Source organism: Pseudorasbora parva, chromosome 25 (genome assembly GCF_024679245.1).
Source record: "Pseudorasbora parva isolate DD20220531a chromosome 25, ASM2467924v1, whole genome shotgun sequence".
In the NCBI taxonomy this organism is placed as follows: domain Eukaryota; kingdom Metazoa; phylum Chordata; class Actinopteri; order Cypriniformes; family Gobionidae; genus Pseudorasbora; species Pseudorasbora parva.
The window spans coordinates 10,722,061-10,745,402 of NC_090196.1; the positions used below are offsets into that span (position 1 = coordinate 10,722,061).

At 42.4% G+C, this 23,342-nt stretch overlaps 1 protein-coding gene across 1 annotated transcript in view; it reads right to left on the reverse strand.

The window, feature by feature from the left end:
• Positions 1-1,893: 1,893 nt before the first annotated feature.
• Positions 1,894-23,342, reverse strand: part of ptprjb.1 (protein tyrosine phosphatase receptor type Jb, tandem duplicate 1) — a 103,283-nt gene continuing 81,834 nt past the window's right edge. Inside the window, exon 19 of the mRNA XM_067436582.1 lies at positions 1,894-5,266. Coding sequence (XP_067292683.1) covers positions 5,141-5,266 — 126 coding nt within the window. The 3' untranslated portion in view covers positions 1,894-5,140. The remainder of the gene's footprint in view (positions 5,267-23,342) is intronic.

Consider the following 23,342-nt stretch of genomic DNA (forward strand, 5'->3'; position numbering starts at 1 on the left):
AGATCAGACAATCACTTTCACGGAGGACTACAACTGGGCACATTATCAAAGATACGGCTGCGTTCTTCATCACCATTCTGGCGTCATAACTACATCCGAATTCATCGCAGGGATATGGTTATGCTTGTCGATGGAAACTGTGTGTAGTATTTTTCTCTTTCTCATTTTTTTGCAAGCGTGATTAGAGCACACGCACACATATGGGACGCAGCACCTGCTCGTGCAACGCGATCGGTCATCATCGTTGTGGCTTGTTGTGTCGTAAACTAACCATATAATGCCTTGGAAATATTATGCACGGGCTATCATTAATAATAGTGTGGGGATCGCCACAGACAGGCACACAACACAGCTGCATCACATTCACCAAATACCTGGGATCACATGATGTTTTTGGGAGGTCACATGACTAATCGGGAAGTGATAAGTGTTTGCTGGGTGCAAGTCAGACTCTTTTTGTGTTGATGCTAGGCACGGTTGTGTGAGTTGGGCTCCCTTTTCATGCAGTGTGATTCTAGAAGCACCCGTCTACTCTCTTCACGGAGGACACAGGCTTCTGAATGAAGGATTAACATTTGTGATCACCCCCAGTGTGACCCGAGCTGCTAGGCTACACTGCAACGGAACATTCACCTTTTTTTTGTGCTGTATCAGTGTGCTGTGGGACAGTTGAGCATACTGAGAAGGGACCAGGCCAGCCACTGTTTGTTTTCTTTATTGTACCCTGTTGTTGTTGTTTTTGTTTGATTGTATATTTTGGTTATTTGTGATTTTGCCCTTGGGCCCATCACTCATGTCACCTTCATAGTACTATTGTGTATCTTTTCTTTTTTATTAATTGTGGTCAATGATGCGGGTGGATCTCCTCCTTAACTATGTTTTCTGCGTAGGACATTCCTGTACAAGGCCGGATCATCACTGATGCTTTGCCCCTTCCCGGCGGGGGACCACACTGGGAGAGACACTGTATTGGTGTGTACTTGTAGCTACAACACGGTGTGATATTTTGTAGTGGCTTCTAAAGATATTACGTGTGTAGTGCTTGCTGTGTTGCATGTTTCGACTGGTGTGGGGTTGCTGTCTCCTGTTTCTGTCTCTCCAGGGGTCTCCGGAGCAGGGGTTTTGCATTGGCTGATCTGACCTTCTTAGACCGAGGAAAACTCCACCAGTCATTTATTGCAGTATTTTAAAGATCCATTCTTAACAACCTGTTACATCTGTTTTTACCCAAGTGTAATAAATGTTGATACTTTTTCATATATGCCTCATGTTGACTGTCCCTGTGTGGGGAAAAACTGAGTTAGCAACACTTTATTCACTGAAAGATTTGTGGATTCCTCCTGCCCATCATCAGGGGGTGGCATAGTCAGACTAAAAAGACGGTACTGCTTGGCAGGTACCACAATAGTTTTGAAAAGAAATGATGGCACAGCATATTAGCCTCTATCTTTCTCCTCACGGATACAAGGTAATCTCATGGGGTTTAAAGTAACATGCACCCATTTAATCGGGGCTTCACAATGAACTAAGTAAGCTGAAGTGGTCAGTGTTATGAGAATGCTGAAGTAAATTAACATGTTAACGCGCTCTGAGTAGTCTTAAAGTAGGCTACAGCATCGGCATCAGTGTATTGATGGCTCATTAAATGCTGCTATTTTTGTAAGCAGTGAGTTCGCCATACAACATATTAACCCTTAAATGCATACCTCGGGTCTCAAAATACTGGCTATTGTTAACATTACGAAAACTCCATAGACTTTTATGTTTCAGTTTTACCGGTATTTGCATGCAAAACATGCAATCCACCGTTTTTACACTAAATTTTTTGTATGTTCGCAGGTACAGTGTTCACATTCAAAAGCATTACAATAAAAAGCAATTCAGTTTTTTTTTCTTTACTCTTTAATGCAGGAGGTACAGTAGATACACGTTATGATAGAACAGAAAAAGTTTTACAGTATTGATTACAGTGAACAAAATATCCATGAAACACACAAGAGCATTAGAAACAAAAAAACAACAGCAAAAAGCCCAGAGTACAGCAAAATTACTGTATCTAATCTCTGCGATCTTCAAGGTTAGGCCACATGTTTTAATCAAAATCACATCTGATATTATCCAAGACGATGCACCTGGGATAAAAACACTTGGTATGTCGGATCCACCCTTGGCAATTACGAACTGTGATGTCCCTGCAGCCAGCATCCAAGGCTTCAAGGAGGGACATCTGGTCATGTGGCTGATGGTCATAAACCTTCCATCTCCATGCATCTTTGAGAGGAACAGTGTAGAGCTGCTTCATCCGCACTCTGTGTTTGGACAATGTCCGCGTAATGGTTGTGAGGCTAATGCTATCAACATTGTCAACAATCTCATAGTCCTCCACAATTTTAGCTAGATTTTTTGAAATTTCATTATTTAAGAGCTTTCCTATTCTCCCAGAGGGTGGAAGACGTTGTATTCTTTAGAGGGACAAAACATTCTACATATGCATTACTGTATGACCTTATTGACATATTGACATGTCAAGTGAGAATAGAATTATTATTAGCTGAGATATGTGTTCACTGACTGCATGTTTTGTAAAAACGACATGAAATGTGTGAATTGTATGGCCACAAAAAATGATGCTGTGCTAATTGTGTTTAGAGTTTTGAAAATGTGACAGCTGATTGGACAAACGCTTGTTAGCGACTGCAAAAAACTGTAATATGAGTTCCCCTAGCCTGAATATTGTCCCCAAGTGGCTAGAAATTATGATTCTGGCTGTCTTTCTCTGCCTTTGAGAAAATGAGAGCTCAGACTATCTGATCTTGAATTCTCCTCTTATGATGTCACACCAGGAAAGGTTTCCTCTCCTTCCTCTGCTTTGCCCACACAGAGAATTAGTAGAGAATGTTCTGATCGGTCAATCACACGTATATCTTCAGTGCACACTGTCGTTTTAATGACGTTGTTAAACTGCACAACAGAAGCTCCTACTGTATTCATGTCGATGTCGTGTTTGCTGTTAGTTGTGGTGAAAGCATTTTGTGAGAGAAATAACATAGATTTTTTGATGAAAAAACCATGCTAACAATATAAGTACACCTCAGGAAACATCAAATAATACAAAAATCCATGCAATGAAACCTTTAAATAATGTAAGACATATCCCTCCTAATAACATTAAAGGTGCCCTAGAATGAAAAATTTAATTAACCTTGCCATAGTGAAATAATAAGAGTTCAGTACATGGACATCACATACTATGAGTCTCAAATACCATTGCCTCCTACTTCTTATGTAAATCTTGTGCATGAAAAACACCACAGAAAAATAAATGATTCTCAACATAACGCCAACCGTGACGCTGGGGACGTTGGGGATCATTTATATGTACGCCCCCAACATTTGCATATGGCCGAACATGTTCATTATCAGGCAGAACTGACAGAGCCGAATCATCAGGACTGCAGGTAAACAAGCGACACTTGAGGGATAGCGAAAACGGCAGCTCTCATGGACAAACTGTTCCAGGCTGTGCAGGAGACGTGAGGACTTTTCTACCCTTCCCACAGATAAAAAATGTCAACAGTCATGGTTAATCTTTATAATCGGATACCGCAACAATTTAATTCATGATCATTCGTTTGTTCGGCCCATTTCAAGCAAGCTTCACTCAGCGTCTTAAACTGAAGAAAGCGGCAATTACAACTGTATTCCTGCAAGCAGTAAGTAGCAATTTTATCCACTTATTGACTGTTTAAACAATTTCTGATTAAATTGAAAGTGTCAATTTAACATTAACATGTAATTTTTTTAAACATAGAGAGACAGTATTTTCTAGATAATGCAAGATGCTAGTACAGTAACAACAGGAACACCAAGTACCATACAAAACTAAATAGTGTGTCTAATGACAAAGGTTAATATTATTTTGTATTACAAAATACAACCGTAGATAATTTGCATACAGATCCTTTACTTAATCCTTCAAGCAAACGTCACCTTTTCCACCATATAAGTAAAAACGATAGTCATTTGACAAGGCTATTCATTTTGTAAAAATATATATATTTATATTTTTGAGAACTTAATTATGTTTTTGCATGCATGTATTTCAGAGTACGTCACAGTCACTGCGTAGCCTACATTGTGACTAACATTTTATAAACAAGCAATATCGTTGACGAAAAAAGACAAGTCTAAAATCACTGGTTTTGGCTTTGTCTGAGGGAATGAATAGCGTTCATGCGGTTGCCAGATTTCAGTAATTTAAATCCTCCAAACAGAGCTTTTCTGTGAAAAGAACATGTATACTATCCGGTGTTTTAGCTAAACATGTACAATCTAGCAACCATATGCACGCAAGCTCTCTCTCACGTGCAGATGATCTGATAACACCAATAAACAAGTAGGCTGCATTTTAGCAATCTCCGTTTGAGATGTTCTGCTTAAAGTGTCATTCAGTCAGTCTGTGTTCTGTCAGGACTCACGAGCTGCTTCGCTAAACAACTGAACAACTGCACTTGTGTGAGCTGGTGAAATAAGCAGAGCAGAGCAGAGCAGAGCAGAGCTCAACATTAATATTCATGACTCTTCCAAATAAGGCAAAAACAGAGCATTACATCCTAGGGACAATTTCTAGGGTTGTAAATGGACCTGTAAAACTGTATCTGGACAATTTTGCCCTTAAATAAGCCACATACCCTCTATGTAGATATCAGAGAATAATTTAACATATTGTTTCAACTCATTTTAGGGCACCTTTAAAGAGATAAACATTTGATAAAACATGGGATTTCACAAAGGCCTCTATTAGCAAATACAAACATGGCAGTATTGAAATCTACAGGGGTTTGATATTGCAGTAAATATAACATGTAAAATGATACAAATATTAATTTTGGACTTGCCATTAAAAAAATAAAGATATCTTGATTCAAATATTATAGATACAATTACTTACACATAATTATAAAATGTTGTATTCTTTCCAGTTCCAGTGTAATCTTTTACATTTTTTTTTCAGAATCGTGCAAGAAGATAAATTGGATTAAACTATATGTAAAGTGGGCATTTCATTATTTTGAAAGCAAACATAAAATGTTCTTTAAAAATGCTCTGCTTGTTTAATGAGGGCCATCTTGAGGCCATCCTATGATTTCATATATTTTATATTCTGATAGATTGCGTCTGTGTTCCGGTAAATTAAATCCACGTTGGTTCCGGTTCTTGATCGAATTATGTCATATGCACACTGGTGGAGGTAAACATACTGCTCCTGTTGTAGAAAACAGAAAGAAAACATAAAATAGTGTAAAATATATGAGTCTACTATAATCTGCAGGGTTTTTTATGGCACTACAATACTACAACAAATGTCAGCTCCAATATTCTATGTAATTTTAAAAGAGTATTCTGGGTTTAGTTAAGGTCAATCAACAACTTTAGTTGCACAATGTTCAATACATGTGAAATACATAAATTTCAAATTGTCCCTCCTTTTCATTACAAAAATATGGGTTACAGCGAGGCACTTACTGTATGAGGCCAAAATACTCAAGCAATAATACATATTTTTAAAAACTTAATACAATTAGGTTATTCTCTTCACCCCTCAACCATCGAACGATAAAGTAAATTTAAACTGCAGAAGGACAAATGTGGATTCCTAGAATGCATTATTGGTCTCTTCAGCATCTATACTAAAAAAATGACTTTTATTTTAAAAGAGCAGCATTAAGTGGTTCCACACAACTATTTTGAGTTTTTTTTTTTTTTCTTTGGACAAATGTGTGTAGATGAGTGCCCACAGCCTAAACACAGACACCACTCTTCTGCATAAAGTTAACCACAAATTTACAAAAACTTAAATCTTTAGCATAACTGAACATTTAACACTAACATAAACTGACAACATATTTTTCTTTTCTGAAAAACACATAAAACAACACTTTAATCCCTAGATGTACTCTCATAATGCAGTCCCTTGCAAAGCATGGTGGGAACTACAGATGTCCTGCCCAGTTTGTTCGTTTCACTCAACAATTATAAGTTGACCAAATAAATACTTATTAAGTAAAGCTGACAATACTCACTTTTAGTAGAAACTCAGTAAATTTAATTTCATGTAGTTAAATGAGTTTTTTTTTTTTTATTATGATTATTTGAGTACAACTAACAACAGTGAAAGTTAATTTATTTTTGACTGATGGACGCTGAAAAGTCATTCAATCCTGGCCCACTCCCTAAAAGGTGACATTCACAATTATCCCAATCATTCTGCTCCTCAGGGACATGGTCAAACTTTATATCAGGAGCTCTGGGCCTCCAGAGCGCCTTTTTGGAATGTAAGTGTTCGCAATGTAAGTGTTCAACCAATGTATGGTCAATGGTTAGAGAATACCCATAATGCACATAGTCACACCCTTAATGAATTCCCACGTCTGACTCTGAAGATGGCACCCACAGCTGAATCATCCATCCATTTCCCAAACGGCTGCTTAATACCTTACAGGTATAATTTCCTGTTTAATTTATTACTAAATAGTTTAATTAAATTTTTTACGTGCTGGTTTTCATGACAGAGTACAAGAAAAATATTTTTTGGGGCTGCCAGTTTGCTAAGATTCAAATGATTATTAAACAGCAAGCACAAATGATGCAAATGCAGCTTTCCTTCTGACGACCCAGTGTCCGAATTCACTCACTTATTTTCACTCTTTCAGGTGGACTATTAGTGGAGTAGTGAATGAGGGCTCTACTCTCCGCTCTCTCTCCCTGGACTTTGGACCACGTTCACCTTTTCACAATTAACCAGCTCATCAAGATCTACATACATATACTGACCACATACTCAACCTCATTGTCCAGCGATGGGGGACTTTGGTACTGGAGGGACACTGCCCTTCAAAGTGTAGTTCCATCCCTAATCAAACACATCTGCCTGTGATTTTCAAGCCATTCCAAAGACATAGGTTAGGTTTTTCATGCGTGTTTGATTATAGATACAAAATAAACTCTCAGGACATTGGCCCTCCAGGACGAGAGCTGCCCGTCTTTTGACTAGTCTTACAAACAAGACTCTCTGTTTGCACTAATCTTCTGTAGTGTTCTCTACACCATTCACTTGTGGATCCCCATTGTGAGACATATGTTTACCACTGTACCATCCATTTACCTGCAATACCATTGTATCATCTTCTACATCTATGTCAGTTTTAAAACCGCAATTCCTGCTCAATCTGTTATGTTCTCCAGGTTTAATAAACAATCCTAGGACTTGGGTTTACACACTCATCAGGCTCAGTTTGGCTCAGTTGTTATAATAGTAAGGGCTTTGATAAAACTATAAGCTTCATATTTCTGCTTTAAAATCCTCTAAAAACTGGCAACATTTACTTTCATTGTAAGGCCACATCCACATGAAGCCAGAGCTTTCCCTATCACATCTTTTTTGGCAGCAGCTATTTGTACTAAGAAACATATTCAGGCCAAAGAGTGATAGATGCTTTTTACACCGTGTTAATAGCAACTAGATTTTATTTACACTAAGTGAAAATAACACATTTTCTTAGTGATAGATGATAATTACACTAAATTCAAATAGCTGCAGAGCCTATTTATTGAAGTGAAAATAGTGATATATTCTATTTGCACTATTTAAAAGTAGCAGTTCTTTGCAATGTATAAAACAGTAATTAAAAGTATGCAATAATAACAGTGTAAATGAATATATTTATTACAATTATTACATGGATGCCGCCATTATTGGGACAATAAAATCCCTCCCTACACCTATACCCAATAAATGCGTTTATTATTATTAAAGCCTGGGTGAAATGCTGTTTCATGCATACTGAGATATTTACACTGGTAATGACTTGGATTCCCATCCTAAACATGGATAAAGTAAAAAAAAAAAAAGGTTGATTGAGTATTTCTGTACCAAAAATACTCCTTCCGGTTTCACATCTTCAAGTTTCAGAAAGTTTTTTTCTGACGACAGATATGGCGGGATGTCGTTGTATGGCTCCTGTCCTGGAATGCGCAAATGCGACTAGAGCGAGAGAGCAAAAATTTTAGGGAAGTTCACTTCAAGTTCGGCTTCACAAAATCAAAAGTCACCAAAGAAGTGTGTTTTTGGTTGTCAGGGTTTTTGGTTGTACAGCTTCCCAAAGAACCCAGCATTAATGGGACAATGGATGGGATTTTTTTCGTCGGAGTAGCAACGGAGTTGTGCAAGTATTTTTGTTTGTTCCCCGCATTTCGAAGATGATGGTTTATAAACAAGGTAGAATTCAACTCTGGATTTGTAGCTCATCTAATGCTAAAAGACAGAGTTGTTCCAGTGATTAAGGTTCACGTATGTTGGAAGCTGGCGGTGAGTAAAACTGCTTCAAATGTCTTTGTGTTGTTAGCTATCGACTCATTCATTCACAAGTGCTACTTTTCTATAGTTTTTCTATGTAAATATGCACTAGTCTGATGTGGAAAACCATTCTGTTTGCTAACATTAAATCACATACAATAGTCCATAAACCAAAGGATGTCCTCATAATCCACGAGCAAACACACACAAATGTTTTAAAACTCACAAGCAGGATAAGCCGCTAAGTATATATAAGTTACAGTACATATTATTCAGACGTCCTGCTTTTGTTGTCGTTCCTGCTTCTCCTATTCAATTTTAGGGCTGGCCGATATGGACAACAAAAAACTATCACCATAAAAACTGCTAGATCTGCTTATTTTTCAACTCTTTTAGAAGAAAACAAACACAACCCTAAGTATTTATTCGATACAGTGGCTAAATTATCAAAAAATAAAGCTTCAACTTCTGATGTTTATAAACAACACAGCAGTAATGACTTTATGAACTTCTTTACTAGTAAGATTGATAATATTAGGAATAAAATTATAACCATGCAGCCGTCTACTACATTATCACTTCAGACAGAGCATTGTAGTGTCACTGAGGAAAAATTACACTCATTCACTACTATAGGAGGAGAAGAATTGGCTAAAGTTGTTAAATCATCAAAATCAACAACATGTATGCTTGACCCTATACCGACTAGGCTATTAAAAGAGATACTTCCAGAGGTCATAGATCCTCTGGTTAATATCCTTAATCCTTAATCCTTCATCCTTGACATTAGGATATGTACCGAAAACTTTTAAGTTGGCTATAATTAAACCACTTATTAAAAAAACGCAACTTGATCCTAAAGAATTAGTCAATTACAGGCCAATCTCGAATCTACCGTTTCTATCAAAAATACTAGAAAAGGCTGTGTCTTTACAATTATGTTCCTTTTTTAGAAAGAAATGGTATATGTGAGGATTTCCAGTCAGGATTTAGACCGTATCATAGTACTGAGACTGCTCTAATTAGAGTTACAAATGATTTACTCTTATCATCTGATCGTGGTTGTATCTCTCTATTAGTGTTACTCGATCTTAGCGCTGCATTCGATACTATCGATCACAATATTCTTCTGAATAGAATCGAAAACTATGTTGGCATTAGTGGAACTGCTTTCGCATGGTTTCAATCGTACTTATCTGACCGTTATCAGTTTGTAGCAGTAAATGAAGAGATGTCACACCGATCGTAAGTTCAGCATGGGGTACCGCAACGCTCAGTGTTAGGACCGTTGCTTTTCACCCTGTATATGCTACCACTGGGAGATATCATTAGGAAGCATGGCGTTAGTTTTCATTGTTATGCTGACGATACTCAGCTCTATATTTCCTCACGCCCTGACGAAACCTACCAATACCAATGAATAGTAATTTCCTGCAACTTAATTCAGATAAAACTGAATTTTTAATTATTGGAGAGAGAAGCTCCACAAGTAGCAACCGAGAATACTGTCTAACACTTGATGACTGCTCTGTCAAGCCCTCGTCGTCAGTAAGGAACCTAGGTGTGCTCTTTGATACCAATCTTTCATTTGAAAGCCACGTTTCTAGCATCTGTAAAACCGCATTCTATCATCTTAAAAATATATCTAAATTACAGCACATGCTTTCAATGCAAAATGCTGAACAGTTAGTACATGCGTTCATGAGCTCAAGGGTAGATTATTGTAATGCTCTACTGGGTGGTTGCCCTGCTCACTTAATAAACAAACTACAGCTAGTCCAAAATGCAGCAGCTAGAGTTCTTACTAGAACCAGGAAGTATGATCATATTAGTCCAGTTCTGTCAACACTGCACTGGCTCCCTATTAAACATTGCATACAGTACATTTTGCTTATTACTTACAAAGCACTAAATGATTTAGCTCCCCGGTACTTAAGCGCACTTTTAACACATTATACTCCATCACGTCTATTGCGGTCTCAAAACTCTGGCCAGTTGATAATACCTAGAATATCTAAATCCACTTTAGGCAGTCGATCCTTTTCCTATTAAGCTCCTGACTCTAAAGTCTTCCTAGCATTGTTCGGGAAGCAGACACACTCTGTCAGTTTAAATCTAGACTAAAAACACATCTCTTTACTATGGCATACACATAGAACATTTTTAACTTTCATTATTCAAATCAATTGACTGATTGTTAGGCTGCATTAACTAGGTCAGCCGGAACCGAGAACACTTCCCATAACACCTGATGTACTCATTACATCATAAAAAGAGTGGCATCTACACTAATGTTAGTTTCTCTGTTTATCCCGAGGTTTATCCCGGATCTGGGCCCTGTCCGGATCGGATGGTGGACCTGCCTGGACATGACGAATGCATCCTGGAGTGTCTGCTGCACCCTGTGTCAATTGGTGTCTCCTCCGAATTTTTGCCTCACCGGCACGACATGCTCAAAAGCCGTCTCCGGCACAATAATTCCGATCTTTCATGTATTCATACTCTTGTGTAATCGACGCATCATCCTAAATAAATCCATCTCTTCCGTGATACCCTGAAATTTTGAATATTCCAATCTAATATGATTTCTGACCTTTAAGGTTGCCAGAATAATAATCTTACACTGTGTGTTAATAGGCCAGAGGAGAACTCACCCCGACTGAGTCTGGTTTCTCCCAAGGTTTATTTTTCTCCATCATGCCCTGATGGAGTTTTGGTTCCTTGCCACTGTCGCCTTTGGCTTGGCTTGCTCAGTTGGGGACACTAAAATTATGATTAAAGTTATTCAACTAATTATACAAATAAAATGTATGAATTAGATTTTATTTAATTCTATAAACTATAATACTGATATGCCAACATTATCGCTATATGATAAATTTAAATAAGCTGATAACATCACTGTTTTCTCCAGTACAACTGTACAGCCAAATCTAATTTTGTTGCAATATTATCCTGTTTGACACTGTGAAGCTGCTTTGACACAATCGTGATTGCAAAAGCGCTATATAAATAAAGTTGATTGATTGATTGATTGATCACGATTTCTTGATTTTTTTTCCGATTTCAGATGTGAATTTGAAACATATTTCCAAAGGAAACCAATTAGAGCTTTATTGAAAAGTTATCACGTCTCTAGAACAGACAAATCACCTAAATAAATAAATAAAATATAGCTATTTATTTATAAATGTATTCATTATTTATACATTTATTTTGTTTCATTTCTTAACAATTAAGATGCTTGCATGTGTTTATCCAGTCTAATCGAAGTGTGTCTCTCCCCTGACTTTCCCAACAAAAATCCTGCCTAGAGCCCTGTAAAGCAAGCCAATGCAAATGGCTGTAAATTAAACTTAAATAAGCTTTAAAAGTCTTACATGCTCAAAAACAAAATCATCTTCAATAAAAATTAATGAGACTGATCTTACAGTGCTTAGGTCACTCTTTCTCATAATTGCGGTCTTTGAATTTGAAATGAGCTGCTGAATAAATGCATCTTGAATTTTTGCTTTCGTTAATTTTGTGAACTCTGTTAAATTAGCATATATTAAAGATTAGATTTATATAGGTGTAAGGTATAATAATTAATAATTTGTTTGTTACATTTATATAGCGCTTTTCTAGGAACTCAAATTCCCTATAGAAGGGGGAATCTCCTCAACCACCACCAATGTGCAGCACCCTCCTGGATGATGCGACGCCAGCCATATTGCGCCAGAATGCTTACCACACACCAGCTGATTGGTGGAGAGGAGACTAAGAGTGTGATTAAGCCAATCATTATATGGGGATTATTAGGAGGCCATGATGGACAGGGGCCGTTGGGCAAATTTGGCCAGAATGCCGGGGTCACACCCCTACACTTTATAGAAGGACATCCTGGGATTATTAACGACCACAGAGAGTTGGTACCTCAGTTTAACGTCTCATCCGAAAGATGGTGCTCTTTGACAGTACAGTGTCCCTATCACTATACTGGGGTGTTAGGACCCACACAGACCACAGGGTGAGCACCCCCTGCTGGCCTCACTAACACCTCTACCAGCAGCAACCTGGTTCCCATTATCGAGGGAACTTGCAATGCGTCATCGTTGATGACACTTCGGGGAACGCCCTTAGCGTTACGCCACTGAAGCTTGAATGAAAAAAGACCAATCCTGATTGGTGTTGCGTCATGATGTAGCGAGTGACGGCATATCCGGAAGGTACAAAGGGACGCCAGTACTAAGCAGCGTTAGCGTTTTGCTCTTCGGCGTTAGTGCTCTGTGTTTGTCGTCTATTTGGTGTTATTTGTCCCGTAGGGCTTCTCAATATTAGATTATTAGATGACGAGTGAGCAGTTCAGACGGTGTGTGCCTTCCTGTCCGCATTTCATTTCAGGCACAGACACACACACACACCAGCTCTGTGTGCAGTGCCTCGGTGTGCAGCACACCCGGGCCATTCTCAAGGGGGTGGCCTGTGGTGAGTGCGATAAGCTGCCGTTGAGAGTGCTGCGCTCGTGGCTGGCCGCGTTCGATGAGCCGGCCAGCCTCGTGAGCCTCACGGTTCTGGGCCCGCGGTTGCTGAGGCAGCGCGGCGCTGCAGATCGTGGGGCTTGCAGATGGATCTGTCAGCGGGATTAGGGACTGTTGAAGCATCTTCCTCATCTGACGATTCAGAGATTCTCCCACCACCAGGAAAAAGTGGACATCCAGCTGCCAAATAAGCTGGATGAACACTTTTTCAAGCATCGAGCACAGCCTCCCCGCCGGGGTCTTCCTTTTTTCCCCGATCTACACAACGAGTTGTGTAGAGCATGGGAAAAGCCCTTTTCAGCCCGCTTAACTACACCCCCAGTGCTAGATTTTGCTAATGTTCTGGGAGCGGCTAAAAAGTAGTAGCGTCTATGTAGCGTTGCCACGGGTTGAAGAGGCGCTCGCGGGCCACCTCTCACCCGAGACCGCTGCTTCATTAAAGGCCCCGGCGTTGCCCTTGAAACCATGCCGAGAAACAGCAAAGCTGGTGGGTTGAGCATATGGTGCGGCTGGTCATGCTGGTGGGTGTCTGCACACTCTAGCGGTTTTGCAGGCCTACCAAGCAGACTTGCTGAAGGAGCTAGATGAAGACGAGGGACCCTATCCAGAAGATATTACAGAACTGAGGAATGCAACAGATTTGTCTCTCCGTATCACCAGAGATGGGCTGTGCTATCGACCGCTCTATGGCTGGTATGGTGTGTGCAGAGAGGGATCTCTGGCTCAATCTGCCAGGAATCAGGGAGAGAGATAGACACTTTCTCCTTGATTCCCTGGTTTTGCCTTCTGGCCTCTTCGGCGGCGCTGTGAGTACCGTTGTCGAAAGGTTTCAGGAGGTGAAGAAACCGGCGGCCGCCTTCAGTCAGTTCCTCCCTCGCCGCTGGGGCTCCTCTAGCAAGACTGCCTCGAGTGGGCAGTCTCAGCCGGCACCAAGCTCCTCGCACCGAGAGGTGCAAAAGCAGAGCGTTGCTTTTCGCGCCCCTCCTGAGGGAGCTTGGCAAAAGAAGCAATCTAGAATTCCTATCAGATCTCAGGTATCTGAACCGGTCTCTTAGGAGATTCAGGTTCAAGATGCTCATTATCCCAGCCATCGTGAGTCAGATCCAGTTCGAGGACTGGTTCGTCACGATAGATCTAAAGGATGCATATTTCCATATCTCCATCCTTCACAGTCACAGGCAGTTCCTGAGGTTCGCTTTCGGGGGCGAAGCGTACCAATATCGGGTTCTTCCCTTCGGCCTAGCTCTTTCACCTCGCACCTTCACAAAGTGCATGGATGCAGCTCAGGCTATGTTAAGACTCCAGGGCATCAGTGTACTCAATTATATCGATGACTGGCTTATCCTGGCCAGGTCGTACGGTATGGTGGTTCGGCATCGAGATGCCATTCTAGCCCATAATATGAGGTGCTTGGGGGTGAGACTCAACACAAAGAAAAGTGTGTTGACGCCCTCCCAGAGGACGACGTTCCTGGGAGTAGTATGGGACTCGGTAACGATGCGGGCACAAATGTCTCCCGCGCGTATCGAGACTATACTGGCAGAAGTCTCCAGAGTGAAGCTAGGCCGCACCCTCACTGTCAAGCAGTTCCAGAGACTGCTGGGTCTCATGGCAGCAGCGTCCAGCATGATTCCGCTCGGCCTGCTCCACATGAGACCCCTGCAGTGATGGCTGAAGACCAAGGGGTTATACGGAGTGATAGATAAGTTCATTCTCTAACGAAATCCTTCATTACAACATTGTTTGATGTGTAATTGTTGAAAAATCATACCCAGAAAATGTTGTAATAAAGGATATTGTTAAAGAATGAACTTACCTATCCCTCTACGTGCTTGTTTTTTGAGAACTTTTGAAATAACAAAATAATGACACCTCCAGGATGCTTTGTCGGCACATACAGTTGCATGGGAAGGCATGTTCTGGGTATGATATTTCAACAATTACAGATCAGAAAATGTTGTAATAAAGGATTTTGTTAAAGAATGAACTTATCTATCCCTCTACGTGCTCGTTTTTTGAGAACTTTTGATATAATAAAATAATGACACCTCCAGGATGCTTTGTCGGCACAAACAGTTGCATGGGAAGGCATTTTCTGGGTATGATATTTTAACAATTACCCATCAGAAAAAGTTCTAAAGCAGGATTTCTTTAGAGAATGAACTTATCTATCCCTCTACGTGCTCGTTTTTTGAGAACTTTTGATATAATAAAATAATGACACCTCTAGGATGCTTTGTCGGCACAAACAGTTGCATGGGAAGGCATGTTCTGGGTATGATATTTCAACATTTACACATCAGAAAATGTTGTAATAAAGGATTTTGTTAGAGAATGAACTTATCTATCCCTCTATGTGCTCGTTTTTTTGAGAACTGTTGAAATAATAAAATAATGCCACCTCCAGGATGCTTTGTCGGCACATACAGTTGCATGGGAAGGCATGTTCAGGGTATGATATTTCAACAATTACACATCAGAAAATGTTGTAATGCAGGAATTCGTTAGAGAATGAACTTATCTATCCCTCTATGTGCTCGTTTTTTTGAGAACTTTTGAAATAATAAAATAATGCCACCTCCAGAATGCTTTGTCGGCACATACAGTTGCATGGGAAGGCATGTTCTGGGTATGATATTTCAACAACTACACATCAGAAAATGTTGTAATGAAGGATTTCGTAAGAGAATGAACGTATCTATCCCTCTACATGCTCCTTTTTTCCCTTTGTACCTTCCGGGTATGCCATCACTCGCTACGTCATGACGCAACACCAATCAGGATTGGCCTTTTTTCATTCAAGCTTCAGTGGCGTCACGCTAAAGGCGTTCCCCGAAGTGTCATCTACGATGACACAGTGTCTCGTTCCCTCTCAGTGAACATGGGTTATTTTCATAACCAGAGACATTTTTCCCAGGAGGTCTCCCATCCAGGCACTGACCAGGCTCAGCCCTGCTTAGCTTCCGTGGGAAACCAGTCTTGGGCTACAGGGTGATATGGCTGCTGGTTCAAGACAACCTGAATGTTCTTTTTTCTTTTTTTAGATTCCCTTGTGAAAAAGAAGTGTGCTTAATTGTATTGAAAGTGTATTTTTTGTGCACTTAATATATTTAGAGTATATTTTTTAAAAACTGCACTTGTAGATAATATGATATAATTAAAATTAAGTGCCACTTAAGTGTACTTAAAGAGAATACACTTTAATGACAATATTTCTAAACACACTTAAGTACACTTTTTTAAAATTCACTTTGTAATAATATCAAATGAATTTGTATTTTTAAAAAGTACACTTTCATGACAATATTTATAAACACACTTTAGTGCACTTATAATAAGTGTACTTTGTAATAATATATAATTAATTTGTACTTTAACAAAGTACAATTTCATGACGATATTTATAAACACATTTTAGTGCACATTTAATAAGTGCACTTTATAATAATATCTAATTAATTTGTACTTTAACAAAGTACACTTTCATGACGATATTTATAAACACACTTTAGTGTACTTATAATAAGTGTACTTTGTAATAATATATAATTAATTTGTACTTTAAAAACGTCTCAGGTTACGTATGTAACCCTAGTTCCCTGAGGGAACGAGACGCTGCGTCGAAACGCTGTGAGAACGCCTCTGCGTTAATGCGTCGTGAAGCGCCTGTAGAACCATTCCATCGGAAAAAAGATCGATCGTCGGCGTGATGACGTCATCGACCGGAAGCTATAAAGCGTCCGTGAAAACAAACAGGAACTAACTTCTGATAAAGCCTGAAGTAAGTGATCACGGACACGCCCGGAGTATGGCAAAGCGACGCAGCGTCTCGTTCCCTCAGGGAACTAGGGTTACATACGTAACCTGAGACGTTCCCTTTCGGGGAACTCGAGCTGCGTCGAAACGCTGTGAGAACGCTTATACCCACATCGCCATAGGACCAAGTGTCTCGTATGTGTGAAGCCAAAGCGCACACGGTTACGAGAGTACCGGTGCCCCAAAAGTAGATGCCAGGTCTAGTTCGTAGAACCTGACGAAAGTTAATGGAGACGACCAACCGGCCGCGTTACAGATGTCATGGAGGGATGCCCCCGACAACAGTGCTTTAGAAGCAGCCATACCCCTGGTAGAATGCGCCCGGACAGCCAGTGGAGACGGCTGCCCGGCCGCCTCATAAGCAAGTGAGCCCCTCGTCCACCCACTTGCTCATTCTCTGCTTGGATACTGGGGCCCCTTTCTTAGGGGGGCCGAAACAGACAAACAGCTGATCAGTTTTCCTCCACAGGGCAGCTCTGTGGACATAAGTATCTAGTGCTCTAACAGGGCACAGCAGATTTAATCTTTCCTGGTCTGACGTTGTGAAAGGAGGAGGACAGAACGCCTGAAGAGTAATGGGGCCCCGTGGGCTCGTAGGAACCTTGGGGACATAACCCGGCCTGGGATGTAGAAAGGCTTTCACCATCCCCGGCGCAAACTCTAGACATGAGGGCCCTACAGACAGGGACTGAATATCTCCTATTCTTTTGAGAGATGAAATAGCCAAAAGGAATATAGTCTTGAGGGTGAGGAACTTATCCAAAACCTCCTCCAAGGGTTCAAATGGAGGCTCGGACAAGCCCCGCAAAACAATGGCTAAGACCCATGCTGGGACCCTCGAGTGCATAACAGGCCTCAACCTTAAAGTGCCACGGAGGAAACGTGTAATCAGAGGGTGTCTTCCCAAAGACACTCCACCCAAAGGGATGTGGAAGGCACCCAAGGCCGCCACGTACACCTTTATTGTGGAGGGGGTTAACCCTGCCGAGAACCTTGCCTGCAGAAACTCCAGCACTGTACCAACCGGGCAGTTAACTGGGTCCCACTGGCGTTCTCTGCACCATGCTGAGAAAAGCTTCCATTTCAGAGCGTACAGTTTCCTCGTGGACGGAGCTCTGGAGTGAAGGATGGTCTCTACGACCTCGGCCGAGAGACCTTCCTCTATGAGCCTAGCCCCCTCAGAGGCCAGGCCCACAGTTTCCACATCTCCGGGCGTGGGTGCAGGAATCTCCCGCCCGACTGAGAGAGTAGATCCCTCCTGGTCGGAATCTCCATCGGAGAGCCTTCCAGGAGAGATATCAGGTCCGAAAACCATACTCGGGTCGGCCAGTACGGAGTCACTAGAAGTACCTGGGCCCCATCCCGGCATACCCTCTCCAGAACTCCTGGAAGCAGGACAATCGGGGGGAAGGCGTACAGGGGTAGCCTCGGCCACTCCTGTACCATGGCATCCAACCCCAGCGGGGCTGGATGGGTCAGAGAAAACCACTGCGGGCAGTGGGAATTCTCCGCCGAAGCAAATAGGTCTATTTCCGCTTTCCCATAAACCTTCCACAGGAGCTCCACCACCTCTGGGTGGAGTCTCCATTCCCCGGGCCTCGGCCCCTGCCTCGACAGGCTGTCTGCTTCCTGATTCAGGACCCCGGGGATATATACTGCCCTGATTGACAGCAATTTCCCCTGGGCCCACAGGAGGATCCGATGTGCCAATTTGTCCAACTGACGGGACCTCAGACCCCCCTGGTGATTTATGTAGGCGACCACCGATGTGTTGTCTGACCTGACTAACACATTGTGGCCCCTGAGGTCGAGCAGGAACTGTTTCAATGCAAGAAACACTGCGAGCATCTCTAGCCGATTTATGTGCCAGTGCCGCTGATGTTCCTGCCATAGACCCTGGGACGAGCGACCACTCATGGTCGCCCCCCAGCCCGTGAGAGAGGCGTCTGTCGTTAGCGTTACGCGACGAACATGAGCCCCCAACACGGGACCCTGAGATAAAAACCCCGGGTTTTTCCACATGACCAGAGCACGTAGGCATCGCCGCATGACTTTGATCGTGCGGAGCGGATTTCCCCTCGGGGAGAACCCTTTTGTTTTGAGCCACCACTGCAGTGGCCTCATGTACAGTAGGCCAAAAGGTATCACGTTGGACGCTGCTGCCATGAGACCTAACAGTTTCTGGAACTGTTTCACAGTGACAGCCCGGCCTAGCTTCTGTTCTTTGACTGCTGCCAGGATCGATGTTATGCGTGTTGGCGATAATTGCGCCCACATAATTACCGAATCCCAGTTCACACCTAGAAAAGTGGTTCTCTGAGCCGGAGAAAGCACACTCTTCTTGGCGTTCAGCCTCAACCCCAGCTTCGACATATGGGCGAGAACAGCATCTCGATGCTGAACCGCCATCTGCTCTGTATTCGCTAGAATCAGCCAGTCGTCGATATAGTTCAGTATGCGGATGCCCTGCAGACGCAACGGCGCCAGAGCTGCATCCACACACTTGGTGAACGTGCGGGGTGACAGTGCTAGACCGAAGGGAAGTACTCGATATTGGTATGCCTCTCCCCCGAAGGCAAACCTCAGGAACTTCCTGTGATGTGGAAGGATAGAGACATGAAAATACGCATCTTTGAGGTCTATGGTGACAAACCAATCCTCCGACTTGATCTGCGATACAATCTGTCTGAGTGTAAGCATCTTGAATTTGAGCTTGGCCACCGAGCGATTTAATTGTCGCAGATCTAATATCGGGCGTAAGCCCCCATCCTTCTTCGGCACGATGAAGTAACGGCTGTAAAAGCCAGACTCCCTGCTGGGAGGGGGAACCCTTTCAATAGCCCCTTTTTGCAGGAGTGTCTCTACTTCCTGTGCCATTACCAGAGCCTGCTCCGGGCCCACCTCTGTAGGTAGGACACCGCTGAAAGGAGGTGGCCGACTTTTGAACTGAATGGCGTACCCCTTTTCTATTATTTGCAGGACCCAATGAGATATATTTGATAGACGTTTCCACTCGTCTAGAAAATCTACTAAGGGAACCAGCCTCTCGAGGCTGGCCTCTGGTGTACTTTGAGCAACAAGCACAGTGCCCTGAAGCGGCGGACCGGCAGGGAACGACTGACTTGACTGCTCGGGGGCCCCCCGAAGGGGGCGCGGACCACCCTCGGGTGGCCCGCGGAGACCGACTGCGCCCCGGCATTGCGGCGGGGTTGGCAGCGCGGCCCCCAGAGGGTGCCGCAGGGAAACGGGTACCGTAGGCAGGGGTAAACACCGTTTCCCTACGGGGGGAACCACCCTCAGCGTCCTGACGCTTCTGGCGTCAGGAACGCTTCGACGAGGCCTTCTTGGTGATCAGGACTGTCCTCAGATCAGTCCTGCCCCTCGAAGGTCTCGCCTGAGAGCGCCGCCCCTCGTCCCCGCGCTGAGGGGGAGTTCGGGTGGCGACGCTCTGCTTCTGCTGCACCCTGTGAGCGGAGCTCGTACTCGGCTTGGGCTGCCTGGTGTCAGCGGCAGCCCCAGGGACCTGGACCCGGAGAGGGAGAAACTGCTTTAGCGCCGCAGCTTGTTTCTTTGACTCCTGGAACCTCTCGGTGACAGTGTGTACTGCGTCACCGAAGAGGCCGCCAGGAGACAGCGGCGCATCAAGCAGGAAGCTTTTCTCCCTCTCCTTGATTTCAGTGGGGTTGAGCCACAGATGCCGTCTCCTTGGTGGCCCGGAGAGCAAGATCAGCTGATGTTCTTAGCTCATTGATTACATCACCCCCCACTTCATCACGTCCATCTAGGTCCCTAAGCAGGTCAGCCTGATAAGCCTGCATTATTGCCATTGTATGCAGGCATGCAGCATCCTGACCTGCCGCCGAGTATGCTTTGCCCACCAGTGCCGACGTTGTTTTTAATGGTCTGGTGGGCAAAGTCGGGGCCTTCAGGGACGATGCCGAGGAAGGCGAGAGATGGCTCGCAAGCGTCTCTTCTACCTTTGGCATCGCCCCATAACCGTAGTGCTTCAGCCCCATGATGTTGCTATAGACCGAAGTCTGAGGGCTGAACACACGGTATGATGCCGGTCTCCTCCATGATTTTGCCACCTCGGTGTGCAAATCATGGAAGAATGGCAGGCCCCGTCGCTGAGGTTCTGAAGCGCGAGCGGGCAGGAATCTTTCATCTAATTTACTAGATCTTTTTCTTCCTGCCTCTGATCTCTCAATGGGCCAGTCGATATTTAATCTGGCCACAGCTCGCGTCAAAACCTCAACGAGCTCCTCACTCGCAGGGGACTGAAGTGGCGAATCTTCAGTCGCGATGCTCTCAACGTCCACCTCCTCGGAGCTGGATAGTTGGAGCACCGGCGACTCTCTCGGGGGGGAAGAAACCGCAATGCGTGCTTCCAAGCCCCGAGAAGAGCCGCTGGATGGAGCAGGTGAGGGCAGAGATAAGGCAGCGCCCGTCTCAAACCACTCTGCAACATCCAATTGTGAACCCCACGACTGCAGCCTCCGCTCTGCCTCGGCAGCAGCGGGACCAGAGCCGCGGGGAACACGAGCCGAGGCACCCTCCTCGAAGAGTGCCCGGCGGGAGCGCAGCGTTCTCAGCGGTAATCTCTCACAGTGCTCGCAAGCAGCCCCCTCGAGGGCTGCCTGGGCATGCTGCGCTCCCAAGCAGGCAACACACAGAGAGTGTGTATCCCCACCCGTGATGTAGCGAGGGCAGGGATGAACACACCTCTTAAACTGACTGCTTTCACTCGCCATATTTCTATCTATTTTATTTTCTCTTTTTTTGTAAATAGTAATATTTAACAAAAGGGTGGAAAATCTCTTTCAATAGACAGACAAAAACACCAAATAGACAGACAGGTTCACACAGATCGCTTGCTGAAGGCTCAGAAGCTAGTTCCTGTTTGTTTTCACGGACTCTTTATAGCTTCCGGTCGATGACGTCATCACGCCGACGATCGATCTTTTTTCCGATGGAATGGTTCTACAGGCGCTTCACGACGCATTAACGCAGAGGCGTTCTCACAGCGTTTCGACGCAGCTCGAGTTCCCCGAAAGGGAAAGTACACTTTCATGACGATATTTATAAACACACTTTAGTACACTTATAATAAGTGCACTTTAAAATAATATCTAATTAATTTATACTTTAAAAAGTACACTTTAATGACAATATTTATAAACACACTTTAGTACACTTATAATAAGTGCACTTTGTAATAATATATAATTAATTTGTACTTTAAAAAAGTACACTTTCATGACAATATTTATAAACACACTTTAGTGCACTTTTAATAAGTGCACTTTATAATAATATCTAATTAATTTGTATTTTTAAAAAGTACACTTTCATGACAATATTTATAAACACACTTTAGTACACTTATAATAAGCGCACTTTGTAATAATATCTAATTAATTTGTACTTTAAAAAAGTACACTTCCATGACAATATTTATAAACCCACTTTAGTGCACTTTTAATAAGTGCGCTTTGTAATAATATCTAGTTAATTTTCACTTAAAGAAAGTACACTTGTATGACAATATTTATAAACACACTTAAGTGCACTTTTTAAAAATGCACCTTGTAATAATGTCTACACCTAAATTTACTTAAACCATTTTAATTATGAGTTTGTTTCATAAAGTGCACTTATTTTACTAATGACAAAGCACATGGAAAATAAATGATTTAAAAAAAAAATGAGTTGTCCAAATTTACATTGGTTAATTTATTTTTCTTCAAAATTTCACTCGCTTACACTCCAGTACAACATACTGTTGAAATGTTATAACTAGCTCCTATGAACTCAACTACAAGCGTCAGTTTTCTACATAATTTGACATTGTCTATCTTTATGAGAGGAGTTGCCTAATGTACTGTAGGCTACTTTACATCTGTGTACAGAATAACCTACTTTCAATATTATGTTGTTGTATGGCGATTAAACACACATTTATTTGCATTAATTGCAAGAAAAAGTTGAACAAATCTAAACCAAATTAATTTGCATTAAAATTCAGTTAAAATAGGCTACATTTAATTTTAATCAGACTCACTGTAAACATGATTGAATTTTAGTTAGGTGAATGAGTCAAGTTCTCGGAAATACAGTCTAACTACACAGTGTGTTAGAACAACCTGAACAGAAATGGATAATTAATACGTCATTTATAATCAACATTTAATGCACGAAATATCTTATTTTATATTTATACTTAATATTTCAATGCGCATGCGCTAAAATACTACGTCATGATTTTAAAAAATGCGCGGTCCGCCATGTTTGCGTCATCTCGTGAGGAAAATGAAGCTGAAGAGAACAGACAACAGAGGAGCGAACCGTTTGGATCATTACAGATGAGACGTTATATGCTACAAATAACGAGTCAAGTAAGTATATCTTGATATAAGCTCTCTTGATTTTACATTTTCACCATAACATGGTAGCTCTCTATTACGGTGTAGTTATTTAGTTTAATCGCAGATAGGGGACTCGGGAGGTGAATTAATCATGTTCCCTTTCAGTCGGTCACGTTCGACGTACGTCAGAACTGAACCGACGAATTGGGATCTGAACTCAGAGACCTATCCACTTCGAGTGTATAAAAACGAGCCAATCGGAGATTGGCATGTGATCCGCACATT